General features: G+C 46.2%; 1 protein-coding gene across 2 annotated transcripts in view; it reads right to left on the reverse strand.

The window, feature by feature from the left end:
- PAPPA (pappalysin 1) overlaps positions 1–20,986 on the reverse strand; it is a 181,679-nt gene extending 160,693 nt beyond the window's left edge. The window contains exon 1 of one of the 2 annotated variants that reach the window (XM_064677104.1): positions 20,119–20,986. In XM_064677104.1, coding sequence (XP_064533174.1) covers positions 20,119–20,515 — 397 coding nt within the window. In that variant the 5' untranslated portion in view covers positions 20,516–20,986. Of the gene's footprint in view, positions 1–19,690; positions 19,879–20,118 lie in introns of those variants that run through there. The other variant, XM_064677105.1, reaches the window with a different exon arrangement.
- Positions 20,987–21,250: the final 264 nt, after the last annotated feature.

Raw genomic sequence — 21,250 nt, forward strand, 5'->3', positions numbered from 1 at the left:
AATTCACACCAGATATTATCATTTACAACCTGTGCAATAGGATTCAGATCTCAGGCAGAAGGACAAGATCTTCATCATGTAGCAATATAGAATCTAATACAGCTATGCCTAATTAACGTTGAGAATTTGGCCCCAGGCTCTTTAATATCAAAATCTTTATATCGGTGCAATTCAGCATTAAATTAAGCATATATTCTGTACTGTTTCTCAAACTCCCAGTCCCTCATATGCTCAATGAAATACCTTGAAGCCTGAAAAGAGGGAGCTGAGAATGGCTATAACGGCAAGACATGAATTTATAGTGGCTGGTTAGTTATGAACATTACATAAATCCTTCCCTTTTGATAACAAAATTCATGTAGGCTGCAAGAGAGCAGCCACTGGCATGGACAATCATATTAGAGACACTTCACTGAGCCTATTGTGAGAGTAGACCTGCTAACAGTATATAAGAGCTTACTGCAAATACATCTGGTAGGCTGGGCTTAGTGAGAAATTCCGAGATTGGGAGGATTTTGAAGTGTAAGCGAACACAGGATGCTGTGTAACCACATGGCAGAGAGGAGTGAGCTGCAGTCCTTGTGGTGTTCTAACAGGGGCATCCTCGGACCGGGTGTTGCTGTTGCAAAGTTCCTCCATCTACAGTATCAGCGTAAACAAGGGCTGTCGGGAAGGTTGGCTCCTGATCTAGGTCTCCTCAAGCATTTCACAAGAAAGCTGCAGAACCAGTGGAGGCTCAGGCTTGGTGAACAAACTTTTCTAATAACCAGGTTTGGGTGGGCTTTTAGATGGTTAAAAAACACATGTCCTTTGTAAGGGGCAAACTTCAGCCCCTGCTATAAAGCCTGAGATCATGGGAACATTCCAGGGAACAGGGGTAAGGACTTCCTACCATCTAGAAAACAATTTATTTCTCTGGCCTTGTTCTTAAAAACAACTGAATATTTTTGGTTGAAGCCTGAAAAACCAGTATGTGTCCATGTTGTTACAGATGTTTGTAACACACACATAGGGACAGGATGAGGATAGTAGAGGCAGACTTTGGGTATTTCTTAACCTAAAATCAAACTGTGCATGTTCCACCAGAGAATCCCTGGTGTCTGTCATAAACATGGGAGACTTTGCATCCCACTTGATTCCAAACAAAAATTCAGATTGTTGGCTGCCAGTTTTAGACACTCTAGTGTGACCCATTGGTAATAAAGCAGAGTTGAGTGTTTATGAAAACCCTTCAAATAAGAGGAGTGGAAAGCCCTCAACAAGTTTGTTGGTTTGGCTGAAAGGGATCTTAACACGCCTCTGAACTCCCAAGCTTATCTCTGCTCACTGCTCAGCACAACCAGGTTACGAATTAACCATCCCATTGTACCTGAGGCAGCTGATTCACCTTCAGGGAAATCCGGCATTAGCACCATTCTCACGTGAGGAGCAGGTGTTGCAAAACACATGGATTCACATCAGGGGAAATGCGTGGAAACCATCCCTCTTTCACAGACACAGGACTGCAAGAACACACAAACCTCCAAAAAAGGACTTTTAAGACAACTGCACAATGGTCACTGTACTCACAGGGATGAACATACCCAGGAATGTTTGGTGGAACACAAGTCACCTCTGCTTCCACAGATCTCTTCCTCCCTGCACTATTTGCCAAATACTGATTAGCTCTCAAAGCTCTACAGAGAATTTACCCTTGCTCACACTGAGTGGCTTTCCTGCCTTTTGTAAGAGTTAATGCTTGAGAGGAACCACAGAGTATCTTCTGTGGAAGGAACAGACACCTCAGTACCACAACTTCCAGGCAATCTAAACGATAAAGTGATATTTCTGGGCTCCTTTCAGAAAACAGCAGAGAGAATTGATCATAAACTGGGTCAAGATAGGTCAGCATACCTCGGAGCAGATCAGATGGCCAGAGCATCCCAGGAGGAAATATTCTCCTGGAAGGATTATTAGGGACACATCTGTGCCATCAGATGACCGTGCACAATACCCATCAGCTCCCTGGGAGTTCAATATGGCATTTCCTTTCAAAATGTGCTTTGTGTCTGACAAGCACTGCAAGTCAATCAGCTGTGGCAGCAGCCAAGCCTGGAGTCGTGCTGGAAAAACGCCCGACACGCTGCCCTCGATGGCCGGAATCACAGGGCTGGGAGAAGGGCAGGTCTGCACACGAGATTGCTTGTGGTGCTGATCAAAACACACAGCCAGGATTGAAAGGGGGGGGGACAACAACACAGCTTGTTTTGCTTTTTAAAATTCCCTTGTCTCTGACCTTTACAGCAGCTTTAGGGCAGCGCTGGAACCAGCTGAGCAGTTACTACTCCCAGCTGCAGGGAGAAGAGCTTTTACACCGTTGCACAATGCCTGTGTGTTTGCAGGGGGGAGGTAAGGGCTGGAGAACAAAGAGGGAAATCTAGTGGCACCTAAATCAAGCATTATGATCAATGAGGGAGTGGGAAGAGAACCTGGGGAGCGGGGACAACCTTACAACCTTTCCAGGATCAGACAGATGGCCAACATCCACATTATTACAGAAACAAAACAAAAACAAAAAAATTCCATGAATGCAAACTAGGGCACCCTGCGAGGAGACTGTAAAAATCACATCATGATAGCTTAGACTTGTCTTTGTAATTGAGGGGCATTTCCACATGAAACAGTTCTAGTTATTTAATTGGATTTTGAGAACATTCTTGGGCAGACACTTTGTGAGTGCAAAACTGAGCGGTTCCAGTGCATTTACACTGATTTATACCTTGCAAGGGCTTTGTCCCTGTGAAAATTAAATATCTTAGTGTAAAAATACCTCAGATCTTATCCAGACCCAAATATCTGGTTGCATCTGGCTTTCCCATATGACTGCATCTTTCCTGTACTAATAGAAACAACTGAGGCATTTCTCAACCTTCAAAGAAGCTTCTCTGATACAATACACAGAGGAGGCTGCAACAGCAGAGGGGAGAAGGGAGCTGATTGTGCCTGTTTTCTGCTGTTGCTTTCCAAAGGGATCAGGGCCTTCACTAATCATGACTATTTCATGCCTCAAATTCCCTGCTCCATGCTTGCACACAAGCTCCAAACCCATACACAAAACCACAGAGATATTTCTGCTTTCTAGGAAACGTTCTGCTGAAAAAAAACCCCCGTCTCTCTACCATGATATAACTATTACAGTATGCATTCCAGGTAGGCTGGAGTCACCACATACTAACCTAAATATATAATTTTAGAGCTCTATTTTTCTGCTCAGTTTGAATCCAATTTCATTTGTTTTGGTATGATTTTCCTCCTGGAAATACCTGAGAGCCTGTGTTTCTGCTCTACAAATATCAAGCGATCACTTGATCTGTGAGCACAAATAAATAGACATCTGAAAGGAAATTCTCACACAGGTACCCACCATGTCTTAGAAGTGTACAGAAACAAATTCACACCTATTAAACTGAAGGCTGGAGCTGAAAATTCAGCCTTTAGTTCTCAGAGGACAAGATGGGACAGCGATGGGCAAACCTCCAAAAGGTCATAATTCTGCTTGGCTTTCCATAAGCGTTGCCAAAGCCAAATCCTTCTCGAAAGTAATTGACCTTCTCAAGTCTGCAGAACTGGGAGAAAAATGTAAAAGAAGCAAGCTACCTTGGAAGATTTTTGGCAATTCTTGTATTTAGCTGAGCAGCAGGAAATATCGTATGTCCAACCTTTCTTATGTTATTTCAGCCCTTCCACTTCTGGTTAAATTTGGAACCAGAGCAATGAGAACTAACAAATAGCATGTACATGCACTGTTTTCTCTGTGCAGGGGCCTATATATACATGTGCACATGGTTTTGAGGGAGCAGACTGGGGCATTTGGCTTAAATCTGAATTTTGAGGAACAGTCACCAGCCAGGGAGGGCTCAAATGAAATTAAATCCCGTCTCAGAACACTAATTACCTTTGATATGTCTTTGGTCTGTATTTTATGTTTGCAGCTCAGCTATGGGTCACTCCAGCACCCAGCCTACATGCCCTTCTGGACTGCTGTTCTGCCCTGAGACACAGACCACCCAGCAAGGAGATGACAAGCAAGAGTCACCCCAGGCTTATTCTCTGCTTTCTCATTCACTTCTTTGTTTTCAAGGACTGTCTGCTGTGTTGGCTTCTCAGTCCTCATGCTGTCAATGCTCCAGCTTCCAGAGGGAAACCTTGATTTTGCTCCCCAAAGTTTGCACTCTGGAGGTAAATTCTTGGCATCGCTGAGGGCAACAGTAAAACTCCCACTACCTTCAATGAGAAAAGATTTCAGTCCTGTTTTTCAGGTGGTTTTCTGACTAGTGCACTGGGCTGTTTCAAAGGGGAAAAGTCAAGTCAATGCTCAGCACATCATTCTGGTTAAAGGTGACAATATCTAAACAGAACTAACAATGACACGTGGAACAGCCTCAAAATTCAACTGCAGTGGGAAACTCTGCAATGAGCTGGAAATATTATCATGATTAAAAATGTCCTGACAATATCAAGGAGAACCCAAATAGAAATACTGAGAAATTAGAAGATTTGAAATAAGCATCTTAATGCTGATTGTGCTTTATTGTGGGTTTTAATTATTTTTGCAGCAATAGATGAAAAACCCAGAATATTTTGACATTAGAAGCTCTCAGACACAATATGGGTGATCACTGAATTAACTCCTCTTTAAAGACCTTGCAGTTTGGGAAACAATGAATTTTACATTGAAAATTGTGGTGATATAGTCCACCATTCTACTCAGAAAGTTTCCTCAATTTTTGACTATTCTTGAGGCAAAAATACTGCTAAAATACCCTGTTGCTTTGTCTCCATCTGCATCCACTGGATTTACTCATATCCTCTATTATTAATTTCCAACCTCAATTACCAGTTTAATATTCCCCAAACATATATTTAAAGATCATGATGATCAAGTGACCTCCTAATCTTCTTGAGTCCACTGCTTTAAGACTTGTTACAAATCATTTAATCATTGCCATTGTAAATTTTTTTCTCTAGATCCTCTTCCACACAACATCCTTCCTCAACTGTGGACACCAGAATGGGACAAATTGCTTCAGCAGCAGCAACTCCAGTGTCAATACAAGGACAACACAACCTCCCCAGTCCTGTTCAAAGCCTCTTATTTACACAGCCAAGGATGACTCTAAACCTTTGGCCACAGCAGCACATTGGCAGCTCACATTTATGTGCTCTATCTATTCCAGCAGGCAGTTACTCCTACACATTAAACTTCCAGGTGAAAGCCCTCCCCCACCATCCATCCTTTATGTGTGACCTGCTGCCCATCTCTCCATACATATGACTTCACATTTGGCTTTACTCTAATGCATACTGTTTGCATGTTCTCAGTTTTTGAAAACACCCAACTGAGAGTCCTGTTTTGGTCATTGTTTACCACTCCCTGAACTCTGCAACATCTGCAAATTTTATCAGCCCTGATTTTTGTTTCCTTGCAGGTTGTTGACACAAAATATTAACTAGTAAAGAGCCGAGATTGCATTGTGCTGAACAGGAGGGAATGTGGCCAGAGTCACACTGCTCAGGCAAGGGCTCTGTTTTTCAGCAGGGGAGAAGAAATACCTGTGATCCTCATGAATACGAGCTGACACAAGTCAAGAGAAAAAAGATGGAGTGAATACATAAGTAGGAGACTGGCAAGATGTGCCGCTGCCTTTCTGTCTCTTTGGCATTCCACAACCTCAGTTTTCTCTTTACAGCACCACCCTGGCTGACGGGGCTTCTTGGCTCAGCATTTCTTCTAGTTGGTACACTCGAGTGGCATTTGCCATTTACAGCTTCATTCATGATGAAAGCACTGCCCTGATGGTATTACCTCATCCTTACAGACAGCATCTCTCTGCAGCCTGCTGAGAACCATTATCCCACCTTTGCAGGTGGAAAGGACAGAGCTGAAGGCACCCCACGGCAAAGCAGCAAGTCAAACCCCAGAGCAACCTGAGCACTTCCACTATGCCACAAAACAAGCAGCTTGAATTAGCAGGAGAGGGAGCCTGCTTCTCTCACACAGCAGTTGCATCACTGCTGAAACAGACACCCTTTCTTTCTCCCAAAAGCATCTGATTTATCGCTGAAGGAAATCTCTGTTCTCTTTCCGAAAGCACCAGCCAAAAAGAAACCTCTACCCTTTGCAAATCGCCTCTGTTTTCTTCTCTGCCAACTGGTCTCTGTCCCCCCTTTCCTCACAGAGCATCTTGTTGCAATGCCCTTCTGTAACAATTTTCACATAAGGCCGTGTGCCTGTTCGAGCTTGCCCTGTCACCACTGTTTGACAAGTGTCACAGAAACTCCATAAAAGCCAGGCCGTTGGCTCGTCAGGGCAAAGGACACCATGTGTTGAACACATTGACAGTTCTCCATAAATAACAGCCCTGCTGAACAGCTGGTTGGATTGCTGGGGTTTGGAAGAATGTTGGCCACATTGCCTACTTACGTGCGTCCTCCTCGATGATGCACAGAAGATCCTCTGCATGGGGAGCGGAAGTACATCACTTCCAGGAGATATCAAAGTATTTTAAACAAAAATAAGCATCTGAACACAAGTTTCAGTCCTGACTAGAGGTTTATGGCCAATTTTGGATGCACAGATGTGCGATAAAGCAGTGGTTCCTTGGTAGAGGTGTGAAAGATGTTCATCCTGAGGGAGTGGTGGTAGGAGGAACTGTCCTAATCTCCTTTTCTTCTTCCCTCTCTCTCATGGAATACATAACTCCCATTTCAGTCTGTGAGCACAGAAACTGTTCACCCTCACAGTGTGAGACAAAACACAAGGTTGGGGCAGAAAGACCTTTGCTTCTCTCCCTCTGCCGTCAGCGCTCGAGCCAGAGGGAAGACTTTGGTCCAGCACTCAGCCTCCTACTGCTACAAGGTCTCTTCCTCCACAAGTGCACCTTTGCTGCCAAATTCCAACCCTGCAGAAATCTTTGGATAAGAAACACAGCCTCCCTCGAGATGCAGCTGCTGTTGCTTCCCTCTCTGGCCTGTTCCATGGAGCCTGCAGGTGTTTGCATGTGGCCATTCCCCAGTAAAACTGGTGGAATGCTGATGTTTAAAACAAAATAAAATAAAACACCCAGTGTTGGAGTGTCCAGTGGAAGACCACCACTGTTTGAGCACTGCTCTGGTGAAACACAAAATGTAAACAGTCTGTGTGATTAAACCATCTCCAGCAAGAGGACTTTGGGGAATTCCAGTCTCCCCAGCAGAAGACCCTCTGCTCTTCATTAATTCAGAACTCTTCAAAGGCTAAGAGTGAATCCTCTGAGGAGAAACTGTTGATAGTTCCCCTGGAATTCTTGGAGGAAGCTCAGCAGTATAAATCAGGTGCATTTCCACCACCACTCCACCCTGCTCCTTTATTTAATCTGCAGGCAAAGGAATTGTGCAACAGCTGATAAACTTTGTCCATTCTGTGATATGAAATGCTCATTTCTGATTGTCTTTCTCCCCATTGGGATAGGAGGTGGAGAGACCACACTGGAATAGTCTTACAGATAAGACTTGACAGAAGATATTTGTACAGTAAGAGAAACTGCTCTTTCAACAAAAAGCAGCAGATAAGACTATTTTAAACCATCCTATTTTAAGTTACGGAGATTCTGCCAGCACTGGAGACCTTTTGTAGTACTTTTAAAACTTCAAGGCTCTTAGAACTAAAAGTGGCACCAGAACTTTCACATCTCTTATATCTATAAAAAATCCCTTATTCCCAATTTCCAAAGACACTCCTTAGGGAAGAGGGGGACCCTGAAACAGCGACATGAGCACTGCACTGACACCACACCTCTGCCCAAGAGAGGAACCACAGCCCTGAGCAGTGCTGCCTCCCTCACCCCCAGAGGTTTCCTTTATCTGATGATTTTTTTGTGCATTTTGAGCAGCCAGAAAGACTTATGAAAGGATCCAAGTGTCTCCTGAAAGGAAACAAACACATCATAACCTCACCTTGCACCTGAGACCACCAAGGTGCAGCACTAAAGGCACGACCCAGGAGCAGTCAGAAGAAAATGGACTTTTTATTCGGTTCCTCCTGTGGTGGTAGAGGTTTGTGGGACCTCTGCAGCAAGTCAAAAGGCCTTTTGTGTTTCCCAGCTGACAGTGCCATCACTGTGCCCATCTGTCCCTTGCTCATGCTCACGGTGACCACAGTCCTGTGCTACCTATTCCCTTGGGTCCTGCTCACTCCCACCTCCTCCAGCGGGTGGTTCTGTGAGAAGGATGTGCAACACCAGATGTATCATCATCCCCATGCTCAGACTATAGTAGGGCAATTATCCTTTGGGCTATTTTAGTCCTTTTTTTACAGCCTTTGCGCAACTCAAGAGCAACAGTTTTGCCAGGAGACAGAACAAGAGATTTTGGTGTTAAAAAAAACCAACCCAACAACAAAACGGACAAAATCAGTGGATTTACCAAGAAAAAGTTCTACAAGTTCATTGAAGCCAACCTCCCTGCTCAGGGTTCCAGAATACTGTCCACACTGATTTTAAAGCAAATTGAGACTGTCGTTTTTTCCCCCACTTTTTTTTCGTACTTTCCACGATGAAGGCAAAAGAAGAGAAAGACACACAGTCAAACAGACAGGCAAACATCTCATCAAAGAAACTCCTACAAGCAGATGCAGAGTAGGAAACATCCAGCAACCCTGCTGGCTCCAACCCACAGGCTGGACCCAAGTCGTGGTTGATTTTCATTAACTAACTTTTCTTCCCGTGAACTTCCTCTGAGGGTGTTTGTTTATAAACAGAGGAGGGAATATTATTGCTGGAGATGGGACAGTTTGGGCGGGGGTGAAGGAGTTTAGGGCCACGAGCCTGGAGAGCAGAGTTCAGAAGTGTTTGTTGCCGGAAACACAAAGGGCTCACTGTAAAACTGGTAACGTGGCCTAATTCCACAGTCTAGAGGGATTACGATATAGGTATATGCAGAAAACACTTCAAAAAGCAAAAACAGCCCCACATTGTACCAATGTTTCCCACTGCATCACCATAACCACTACACACCCAAAAGAAACCACCGACAGCGGTGACGGCGGTGGGAGGTTGTTCTCCATAACAGCCACTTCTCAGCTTGTTCATTTTCCCCATTGCAGGCACTTGGTGTCTGCCCCAAATTCTACACATTCACAGGTCTGGAGCAGCCCCCCCTCCTCCCCCGTTTTCCTCTCCAAAGGAGTTACTCCAGGTTTACTTTGGTGTGTTCCAGAGCAGAATCTGGCTTGTGTTGCTCGCCCTTCCCTCTGCCAAGTACGTTTCAAAACCGTGTGCAGAAAGCATTTAGTTGACATTTGCTTTTTCTCCCAGTACTCTTTTTCTCCCTGAACATCTCCATTCAGGAGCTACAGCACAGGAAGCTTCCAATTCTTGTCTATTTTACGCTGAAAATGATTCCCATTAAATTATCACTGGTGAAAGGAGCTGTTTTGACCTCAGAGAGGCTGCTCTGTTTATGCACAAGACAGATGACATGTAAGACAGTAGTAATGCAAGCTCCAGATTTCAGCTTTACACCTCAGACTTTACACAGCACAGATGCTGCTGAATTCAGAACAAACTCACACGGACTGTATGATGTACAGCCTCCCTGATGATGCTCACAACAGAAACACCAGTTGTTTAGCCATGAGGGTGCACATTAAGTGGTGATCCCTCCCCAAAACCCTCTGGGGCACCAACATGCCTTGTGAAAAGCCCCTTCTGCAACCTCTCACCTGGTCCTTATTTAACTGTGAGGTAAGCTGGTTGCTTTTGTCCTTAACTTAATAACCTGAGATATCCAGAGACAAATTCCCAGCATTTCCTAGGAAGATAAGCAGTTACAGCTTACATGGGTCACAAGCTGTTTCAGCAAGTCAATACATTAATCAATGTGCAGGCATATAAAAAATATGAAAGTATTCCAATTTAAATGAGAGTACTTTGAACTACGGGGCTCTGCTGATATTTGCTTTTCTCTCCCATTATGGGCTGTTCCACCTGAGAAATACAATAATCTGTGCTGATTTGAACATCACCAGTGTGTCTGGGTCAGAGATATTAATTCCAGACCGTCTGATTTTCTGCTGTCTCCAAAGAGCTCATGGCACAAATGCCAACTGCCTTCTTCCCCCAGCCCCCATGGTGCGTCCAGCAGTGTGACAGGTGACAAACTCCACCACCACCACTGGCTCAGTACAGCAATTACCCAGGGAAGAGCCATCCACAGCTACAAGGAAATGTCCTACAGGAATTAGGGGGTGTGACTTAACAGTGAGAACAACCTTGGCTGAGGAATAACCATCACCATCCCAAAAAATTAAAAAACAAATAATGAAAGGGCTGCTGCTGGGCTTTATTTCTGGCTTTTTCACCAGCACATCACCACACCCTGGAGAAATCAGGGCATCCCTCTGTTCCTCAGTTTCCCCAATTTTAAGGGCAATGTTCTCTCATGCCTGAGAAACTTATCAGCACCATCAGCAGGATGTTTTGTGGCAGTTAGCAGGATTACAAAACCACAATCCTGCTGCAATGATAAAGGAAAATAACGGCACTAGGATACATTAGGAGAGGAGAAAAAAAACTCCATTCAGAACTGGTAACAGTGAAGGCCTTTCCTTTCCATTTCTTTCCCTGTCTTAAGTAAAACAAACAAAATAATGGTGATAAGATCTGTTTCCTCAATCCAGTGGATGATCTTTGTGAATATGCTTCCAACACTAACAGCAGAGGACAGAAAAGGAAGAAAATGAAGGAGGAAAGGAGCCTGCAGCTGATGCTCAGTGTCGGGAACGGGGCTGCTCTTCTCCCAATTCCATGACGACAGAAGACTCCTGGGAGTCAGATGAGGGAGGGGAAGATGGGTCAGAAGAGAGAAATCCATATGGGAAAGTGATTTAAAGCAAACAGAGAGACAATAAATTAGATAAAGAAAAGGAGGAAAAACAGCAGAGTGGAGGAAGGAGAGGAGATAAAAGAGCCCTGAGCATCACCCATGAGGAGACTCGAGCAAAGCCTACCAGGCCCCGGGAGGTGATCAGCACAGAACACAGTGGTTTTCTTCTCTAACACAGCAACTCTTTTGCTTTCATGAGCTGGTATCATATCTCTCAGCTGCTGCTTCACCAGGCCAATTCCAGATGCTTCTCAGTTTCACTTCCCCCTCCGCTCCCTCTCTGTGAGAACAACCGCCCGCTCCTTGTTTGTGCGCGGCGAGGATGGATATTAAACAGAACAATATCAATAATTCCCGGAAAATATGCATGAGCATATGCCTGGCTGAGCACACAAACACACAGCCTGCTTACCCCTCAGCTCCAAAACCAGTTGGCTGAAGCCACCAACCTGTGGCCACCCTTGGTCTTCACAGAGGGGACACCACCCGGCGAGAACCACGGGGAGTGTGGGGTCATCCCCGGAGGAGGAAAACAGCAACTGTGAGGAGCAGGAAGGAGGGAGAGCAGGGGAATCAAGGACACCAGATAGTAGGGAAAGAACTGAGGCTACGACAGTGATAAGAGAGGGTGGAGGGATTGGACGGGAAAGTCACACACTTACATCACCCTGCGGAAGAGAAAACCAAAGAGAGGGTTTGGAATTTTAATACTATGGAGGGGGGAAAAAAAAAGGAAAAAGGAAGAAAAAAAAGCAACAGAAAGGTTAAAAGAGACAGAAGCCAAGTTGGGATTTGGAGTATAGCAAACCCAAATAAACACGTCCCCATCCCTGGGCCAGTTTCTCTGATGTTGGGCTTCACAGTTTATCTTCTCTCATCTCCAAAGCAAGAAAGCATGGCAAAATAAAGGAGACTGGAGCAAGGATCATGGAAGGGTCCAGGTTGTAGAGGAGGGATGTGGAAGACTGAAATCAGAGCCTAAACCAGACTCAGCCAAGTTCAATGGTATTTTCCATGATCTCGAGCAGGTTTAGGATCAAATCCATGCTGCCTGTGTAACCACAAATTCAGCCCCATTCTCACCAAGGAACAATTGGCTTGAATTTATATTCATTCAGTTTTAATTATGCTAAACAGTGTACCCTCCCTTGGTGCTGCCAACCTTATGAATGCTGAACAGTCCTCAAATTGTTCTGATCACTATGAAAAAGGACACCAGAAAGCAAAATTCTGGGATAAGATATTCACTCCTGTTCTCTTTTTAACCTGCCTTTCTGAGTTCTGCTCTGCTCCTGTGCAGCACAAGAATACTTTGACTTCATGGATGGCTTTGGGGAGAGTAAACTTTATAATAGGCACTAACATCAAATCAAAGCAGTTTACAAGATGTGCCACTTGTGTCAGAATATGTGGGGAAATAAACAAGCTGCTCCTCCTTGATCATTGGAGTTTAAATGCTCTATTGATCTGGGAAGAAAATCAAAGGTGCTTTGGAAATTGTGTGTGTATGTGCATGCATGCTCACAGCAGAGAAAATGAAGAGAAATGTAGGGACACAGAGAAAATAGCAAAACAATCAAGTATTTCTTCTCCACAGAAATATGAAATAAAACTAAGACTCATATCCAGAACAAACATAGGGAAATGGGCACAGAACATCAGATGAGTGAGGGCAGGAGGAAGGTACACCTTCATTTTTAGAAGCCACATTTTTTGGAAAACAAACAAAAAAAGACAGTGCAGCCAATTGTTGTGTGCCCAGAACAATGCATGAAGAAAATGCCCAGAGCCTAGGGAATAGAAATGTCCAATATATTTTGAATATATGAAAGGTTAATATATACTGACCATGTGAACACAGCCCCAGATGAAAAATTTGGTAGCGTTGAGACAGGAGGGTAAATAAAGGGAAAAGATTATATTAGACTTGCTGATACAGTTGAGAGAAAAACACAGAGGGTTTTGATCAAACACGACTTTTCTGATGGATTTTCTAAATTATCTGGAATATAAGACTTGAAAAAGTAAAAATGTGACAAAGTGAAGGCGTTCACTCCTGCTACAGCGGGATGGAGGAACTGCCACACAGGGTAAGACCAGAGAAGGGTGGGAAATGTTTGATCAAATATTTTTCTCAGGAAAAAGGGAAATTAATCAAAACAGACTATCTGTGGGAAAGGATCAGTTTTGGCAAATACTCCAATTTAAAATTTCAATAGAAGTTTCGTAACTGTCAAAACACCTGATTCCTTTTTAACTCTCTGAAAATAAGAAAGCTGATACCTTTTACCAGCAGATGTTTTTCTTTCTCATACTTAACAGTTTTCTAAACCAATGTTTTGGATTTTAGGTACTTAAGATGTTGTCAATCTGTCCTTCTCTTTTCCTGTCTTACATTATAGTGGTGACTCTCAGTCTTAGCTAAAGATCTTTGGTTTATAGCAGAGCACTGGGAAATTTTCTGTGGCCTGTGCTATATCAGAACCTACTAAGTGGATATTCTGTGAATGTTTGGACTAATTATCTGCTGTTATATCCCCAACACTGCAGGGGACTGAATTTGGCAACCCAGGTGGTCCCTTCTCTGCTTCTGCTCCTATAATTTCTGTCAGAGGAAAGAAAAGAGGAGCTGAACAAGCCAACGGATAAAATTAGAAGCAAAACTATTACAGAGGAACATTTCAGCTGACCCCAGCCACGGAAGGGTTTATTTTTGTTTTTTTTTTTTTTTTCAATATGTCTTTTTTGAAAAAAGCCACTATATTTTGGCTCTTCTTTTCTGGCTCAGGCCAGCATGAAAATCCAAGGTGAAAGAGCTCAGTTAATCCAATGGTCTTCAGAGCACCTAAATCACATTTAAGTCCTGTGATATTTTTCATGGAGTGGTTTGTTTTGGAAGGGATCTTTAAAAGTTCTCTCATTCCACCTCCTGCCATGGGCAGGGACACCTTCTACTAGACCAGGTTGCTCCAAGACCCATCCGACCTAGCCTTGGAAATTTCCAGGGATGGGCATCCTCTGGGAAATCCATTCCAGGGCCTCACCACCCTCACAGGGAAGAATTTCTTCCCAATATCCAACCTAGCCCTGCCCTCTGCCAGTGGGAAGCCATTCCCCCTTGTCCTGTCACTCCAGGCCCTGGTCCAAAGTCCCTCTCTGCTCTGTGTAGAACCTCTTCAGGTACTGAAAGGCTGGAAAAAGGTCACCCCAAAACCCTTCTCTTCTAGAGGCTGAACAATCCCAGCTCTCCCAGCCTTTCCTCCCAGCAGAGCTGCTCCATCCCTCTGATCCTCTTGGTGCCTCCTCTGGACTCTCTCCAGCAGCTCCATGTCCTTGCTGGGCTGTTCCCCAGGGCTGGAGCAGCTCTGCAGGGGGGTCTCACCTGAGGGGCAGAGGGGCAGAATCCCCTCCTCACTTGCCTGCTGGCCATGTTTAACACATAATTAATTCATTCATTAATTAATACAATTCTGGGCTGCCGGTGCATGTGATACATTTGTGTCAAAGCTGCTCAGGGAGGTGTTGTGGCCACACCTCTCTCACAACACACCTGTATCCTGATGTATCCAGACTCAGGCTCCACAGAAGGTATTTCTCCACCAGAACTCCCTGCTCCACCCAGCTGGCTGCCCTGACAGGGTCGAGCCCCACTGACCAGGGCAGTGCCCACTGGCAGCTGGCTCTTTGCTGTTCAACACCCCCAGCCAAGGATCTCTCTCTCCCTTGGCAAAGGTGAATGGACTTGAAGCTCATGGAGCTGCATCAGCAAACACCTGGGTCAGCTTTGAAAATGGAGACCTGTCCTGTTCTTTGCGTGGGTCGGGGTCTCCAGGGAGTCAGCACCATCCCCCCAGCACTGCAGTGCTCAGTGGGACCTACAGGCATTTGGGATTTAAGCTCATCCCTCCCTGTGCCATGTGTGGCTGGGTGCAGCCACGGCCTTGGGACCCCCTTGTCCGCCTACAACCCCCTCCTGGCACCACCAGGGAGGTGACGTGGGGACCTGCAGAGCAGCTCCACCCCAATCCCAGGATGCTCCAATCACCACCCAGGTCTGTCCTGGAGATGCTTTAGCGTGCAAAGGCTCTCCAAGGGCTTCCTCTCACCCTCAGCACCGAGACCTGCCCGCCTCAGCTCTGCTCTTCTCCAGACATCCCCACAAATCCCTGAGGAGAGCCCTGCTCCTGCTCTCTCCAAACAGCATGCTCTCTGCCTGCTTTCTGCCTCACGCAAGTTTTTCTGACTGAAGCAGTCTGGCTTGAAATAAATCAGGCTGAAATGAAGCTTGGAGAGGCAAACTCAGCCCAGGACATATCTCCATGCCTATGGGAGACAGCCAAACACCATTTAGGAAGCTAAATTTACCATGCTTCACACACACGGAGTCAAATTTCCGTCATCCTTTTACTGCCATTTAATTAATTAGAGCAGCCTATGTGTAAGTGCTTTAAGGGGAAAAAACCCACCAACTTTGTTTTAACTGTGCTATTCTGACTCTGGTATGTAGCTGGTCAGAGGAATGACACTGGTTAAAACTGGAAATCCTATGGAAAGAAAAATTCTTTTCCTTTCCACTTTCTGATTCGTGTCCCAGCTTCCACAGGTTGAAGGAAACTCGCTGTTCAAATGCAAATATTTAGTAAATGACAAGCTATGAGCTCAGTGACCTATGAGTCAAACCCTATCCAGATCCATAGTCATGAAGTGGATAATCATTTGAACCCATCCACAGGGAAGCCAAACCCACACAGCTACCTGCACCCTTCAGAAATGGGGTGTTGGAGGTTTGTCACCCTGAAGGAGCATCTGTGCAGGTGTTGCAGCTCCTGTCACTCCACTGTCACCATCATGCCCATTCCCCTGGGACCATCGTGCCCATTCCCTTGGGACCTGGCACATGCCAGCCCTAGTTAAACAACAGAACTGCAAGTTTTGTTTCATGCCCTTCATTCTAGTACTTCATTACACATCAAAACAAGAACATTCACGTCATTAAAAGACACCAGGCTGTTGAAGATGAGAAAGAGCTGCATTATCTGTCTGTTCATTATTTAATACCAGTGAAACTCAGAGCAAACTCTCTATTGAAAACATCCTCAAAGCTCCAGCACGGCCACCACAAGGGTCAGCCCTGGGGATAGGACCCAGCTCACTGATTCTACCTGAAGTGAATTAAACCAATATCAGACCCCAAAACTTCAGAAGGGATCCAAACTGACCCCCAAAAGTAAACATATATTCTTAAATTCTGTGCAGGACCAGACCCAAGCAGTGCCAATTACAGATCTCTCTAATTGCCCAGTTATTGGACCCGGACACCAACGTTTCTCAGTCTCTTACATGCAAAAGCAGTGGCTTTAAAGTGAGCTCCACCATGCTGATTTCTTTCCCTTTGGATTCTGCTGCAGTTTAATGTTCATCAAGGACTGAAGTTGGGAAAACACAGGCACTCCCTTACATACGAAGCTTTATTAAGTTGGGATCATGCTCCCTGTTGGCAGGCTGAGGAATAGAGAGACAGAGGAGAATGAAACCGAGAAGGAAAAAAAAAAACAACAACAAACCAAAACACAAATAACTTTCACTCTTCAGAGCAGGCACGCCTTCTTACTCCAGCTCCCGCTGCCGATCATTCATCCCGCTCCTCTCAGCTCCCAGCCAGTAAAGAGTCAACATCTCACTCCTGTGAAAACATGAGCCACCCCACTCCAGAGCCACACGCCAGAAAACACCCTGACAGGGACTCAGGAGGATCCCGTTTCTCAGGATGGGGTTGCATTTCCACAAGTAGAACTGAAATATCTTTGATTACACCAGAAGCAAGGTCAAGGGAGCTTTGAAAGGTCTTATTTTGCACGGCGTGTGCGTATCACCTGAGCACAGCCCGACCTTAACTCCTTCCTCCACAGCCGGAGGTGCTTTCAAAGGCTCCGCGGGGGAAAGCGCTCAGACTCGAAATGATTAATACCATGTGCACACGTGTGTGTTTACGGGAGGGATGTGCTGTGCTGTGTGGTAGGTTCGCACATCCAAGGGGTGTTTGTCCAAGAGCTGTGTGGCCCGGGGAGGGAGGTGGGGACGCGGGAGCCGGGAGCTGCCTCCTCCTGCGGGAGCTGCACCGCGGGAGCCGCTCCGACCGAGCCCAGCCCGGCTCCAAAAACTGAGCCTTGGCGTAACACACATCAGTGGGCCAGGCGTCCACTTTCCCAACTGCTTTCCCCGACAAATGCCAGAGCAGATATCAGCGGAGTCAAACAGGGCAGCAATAACATCACTGCCAACCAGCGTGAAAATTGGCAGAGCCCGGCACCAGGGCTGCCTATCATCAGAGACGGGGCATGGCCCGGCACAATGACGAACCCACTTAACAGCGCTGTAAAATTACCCATTTATGAAAACAACTTGAATACTGCAGCAGAGGGTGACGTAAGGAGAGTTGGCTCCAGACAGAAACTCCTGTAGCCTGGATTAGCAGAAGAACTCCGCTATGTCAGGAGCAGGAGCCGAGAACAACTTGGGTCCTACACGAGATTTTTAACAGACACAACAGGTTTCCCCTATAGGCACACATGGGGCTCCTATAGGACTTGCAGGGATTACTCATAAACCAGCAAGGAGGGGTGGAAGGGAAGCAGTCAGCATGGGCAGAACGTGGGGGGCAGAAAGTAGATAAAGGTACAAGGGCAACTCTGAAAAAGAGTTGTCTTCTAGTCAATCCCGCCCTCTCCCTCGGATCTGTACAGCCACAGTTTCCCACTTTGCAACTGGGATGAAAGTTGGGGAGAAACTCACTCCTGGCGCTGCCAGCAAATGTGCCCCAGTCCCTTCCCCCCACACACACCCAGGTGGGATCTTGATTTCGGTGGGGTCCTACAGATGCAGCTTCAACAGCAGAACTGAACTGTTCAGTCTGTCACATCCCAAAGCAGTGAAAATGTGAAAGCCAAGAGTTTTGGCAGCCAGAACCCTTGATTTCCTCATTGAGGGAAGCGTAATCTCTCCCTAAGCTTGCTGCAGGTCTGGGAGGCTGTGGTGTGCGGAGGATACTCCGAGTGAGTTCCTCTTGGACCTCTTCCAGGTGTTTACACACAGAGCCAAACCTGGCTCCTCTTCAAGAGTGCGTGCGAGGGGGGCAGGGGGAGCTTAAAAATAAAATAAAAATCACAAAGTCCTCCCGAGCTGAGCTGGAAGCTCCACGGTGCAAAACTGGGGCATTTCTCTTCATTTTTCACAGTGGAATGTTATTTCCATGCATAAAATGGGTCAAGTGTTTTATACAGGCAACAACCCAACCTCCCCCATCCAATTAAAGTATTTTACTACAAATGATCTTTGTGTGTGTTTGTTTAGGTTCCCTGTTGTGTGAATTAGAGATACTTGCACCAAAGACAGACGTGGGGTCCTAGGTGTTGGATTAAACACATCAAAAATTGCACTGACCGTGTTTTGCTACTGATGAGATCTGTGTAAACCCAAATTCTGCCTTCCCTAACTTGAAAGGGAAGCACTTTGAGCCCTGGGGTTTAAGTCGGGAGTGGGAACCAGAAGAGTGGAGCATGAGAAAGCCAGAGGAAATAAAGCAAGTAATAACCTATTTCACCTATGAAATGACTCCTCTAAAGGCACACGGGACCAGCCCATGCTCGGCACCTCCTGCCCACCCCGGCAGCCCCACACACAACGCGTCCCCTCTCCCAGAGCAACCGGGACTGGGGAAAGTTAAGGAACAGCACTGCTGACTTCGTCTCGGTTTTTGTTTTCCTTCGGACAAAGCAACTTTCCAGCGAGACAGGAGCCGCGCCGGTCAGGGATGGGGCAGCGGAGCCGGGCATGTGGCAGGAGGGAGGGTGGCAGGGGACAAGGCGAGCTGGGCTGGCGGCACCGCCGGCACAGGCACCGCTGCCTCCCGCTAGGAAGTCACTCCAGTTAAAGGGAAAGGGGAAATCCTCCCTGTCTCTTTAAGGCATCCTAGGACATGGAAACTTTGTACTTTCAGGGAATCTCCTTGCCAAAAGAACTGTAAAACATGTCTTCCCCCACCCCGCTCCCCCCCCCATAGCAGTTTCTCTTTCTGGCTTGTTTTCCTTTTTTTTTTTTTTTTTTTTTTTTTTTTTTCTAAGGGCATTTCCATTTTCTATGACTTCCTTCAGAGCAAAGATGGATGTGGCGACATTTATAAGGGTTTGTAACCCTCCGAAAAGTATCCGATTTCACGACAACTTTGCTGCACTTTATCACTAAAGCGGGGAAAGGGCGGGAGGTGGCGGGAGGGAGGGAGGGGGAGAGGGAGCGAGCGCGGCGAGAGGGACCCAAATTCAGGATGGGCTCATAAAATTTAAATAAGAAAAGTGCAATATTCCTCGTTATTGTCCAGCTCAGACAGCCCTGACTGGTAGCTGCTTTGAGTACTAAATGATTTTATAGGGCTATTTGACCTCAGAATCATTGATGTTACACTTGCCATTTCTAAGGGGAGACAAAAATACTCAACACATCCTCTAGCTGCAGTGTGAGTCCCAGCCCTAGCTGAGTGTCGAGGGGTTGGGAACTTTATAAACTCATTTGATTCATTTGAGGTTTCACAATAGCCAAAAGTTCCTTTACAGCTTTTTGGAAACCACATGCTAACGTTGCATCTAAAGGGCTACGAGTGAAGTACACTAAAAAGCTAATAAAAGTAAGGAAATCGTAGGGGGACCTTAGATATGCATTTCTTTGCAGCCACACACCAGACACATACACTTCTTTTCATACATACAAACAAGCTACTTTCAAACGCTCTACTTACAGTTTTCCAACCTGAAAATTAGACAAAAACCCACCGGGCGAGCTGGCTCTTCTATCTGCATCTCAATCCGTGCACACAGAAAAGACAGAAACCACCCAGGGCACTGCCATTTCCCTATGCAAAAGTTTACATAACTTTTCTTTCCCTTTGCGAGCACACAACACTTTTCAGGCGGTTCGCAGAGCTCCGGGATCTCCCCCCCCCCTCCTCCCCAAACGCGCGGCTGGTGAAGGCAGCCGGGCGTGTTTGCACATGCACTGCCCTCCGTGTGTCTGAGCTGCGGGGCACACGCGGTGCACACGCACACACACACCCCCCGAGCACACACGCACGCCTTCCCCTGGCTGCTCCGCCGGCTCCCGGCACGGAGCGGGCACAGACAGGGATGCTGCTGCTGCTGCAGCCACAGGCGCGACCCAACTACCTACCTGCAATGACAGCCGGAGATCTCTGTCCTCCTTCGGCTTTCAGCCACACTTGCAAAGTGAAGGCATCTCGGGGCAGCTCAATATCTGCCTTCAGCCGCAGCTGATCACCTTGGCCACTGAAATAGAGCGCCCTGCTCGGGGTAAGGGACTCCTCTTCGTCCTTTACCTCCCGCTGTTGCCTCCTGCGGGGGACATGCCCAGGCTCCAGCCCAGCAGTGGAGCGCCTTCCTCGGGCTAACCTGGTGGCACAGGTGCCCGGGGCAGTGTGGAGGAGCTGGCGGCTGTGCCTGGTGTCCCTTCGTGCCCTGCGGGAGCGCTCGTCCATCCCACATTCGGGTCCACTGGCTAGGGCTGTACAGAGAAGCGCAAGAGGCAGCAGCAAACTCCAGAGCTGCATTTCCAATCTTCCCCCCCCTTCTCCCCTGCAAATCCTCCCGATCTGCCAGCTTTGGGCTCCTCCTTGCCTTGACTTTCTTCTCTTGTTCACCCTTCTTGGTATTTGCTCTTTTTATAACCCTTCTCAGTTGCTTTTTCTTTTCTTTTTTTCTTTTTCTTTCTTTCTTTTTCCTGGTTATAGATTTTTTTGCTCCTTAAAACAAATAAAAATCAAATAAATCAAAACTCCTTCTTGGTTGAAATGTATTTCTCTGTTCTTCCTCCTCTATCTGTCTTCTTCTCCTCTATTCCTCCACAGCTGGAATTCCTCTCTCTCTTCTTTTCTCTGCTGGATTTTCTTCCCTTTATTTTTTTCTTCTTAAAAAAAACACACACACACACTCACACACACACAAAACAAAACAAAAAACCAAAACAACCCCCCCAGCTTTCTCCAAGACTCAGACCCACTGATTTCCCTCCCCCCAAAAGATGCTCTAATCTATTTATTTTTTTGGCCTCCTTTATAACATAAGCCACAACCCCCTCCTTCCCCCCAACCTCCCCCCCTCCCTTCTTCTCCACAAAATGAAAGAAAAGAGAAAAAGCCCCTCAGAAGATGAGTAAACAAGAATATGCTAATCTACTCTAGGGTGCTCCACCTTCCCAATTGAATGATTCCCATTAAAACTGCAGGGATCATGACTAATCAATCAGCTTGAAGGAGCAGATAGCTCCAGAGGTTCAAACACTTTTG

This window comes from Pseudopipra pipra, chromosome 20, assembly GCF_036250125.1.
Source record: "Pseudopipra pipra isolate bDixPip1 chromosome 20, bDixPip1.hap1, whole genome shotgun sequence".
In the NCBI taxonomy this organism is placed as follows: Eukaryota; Metazoa; Chordata; class Aves; order Passeriformes; family Pipridae; genus Pseudopipra; species Pseudopipra pipra.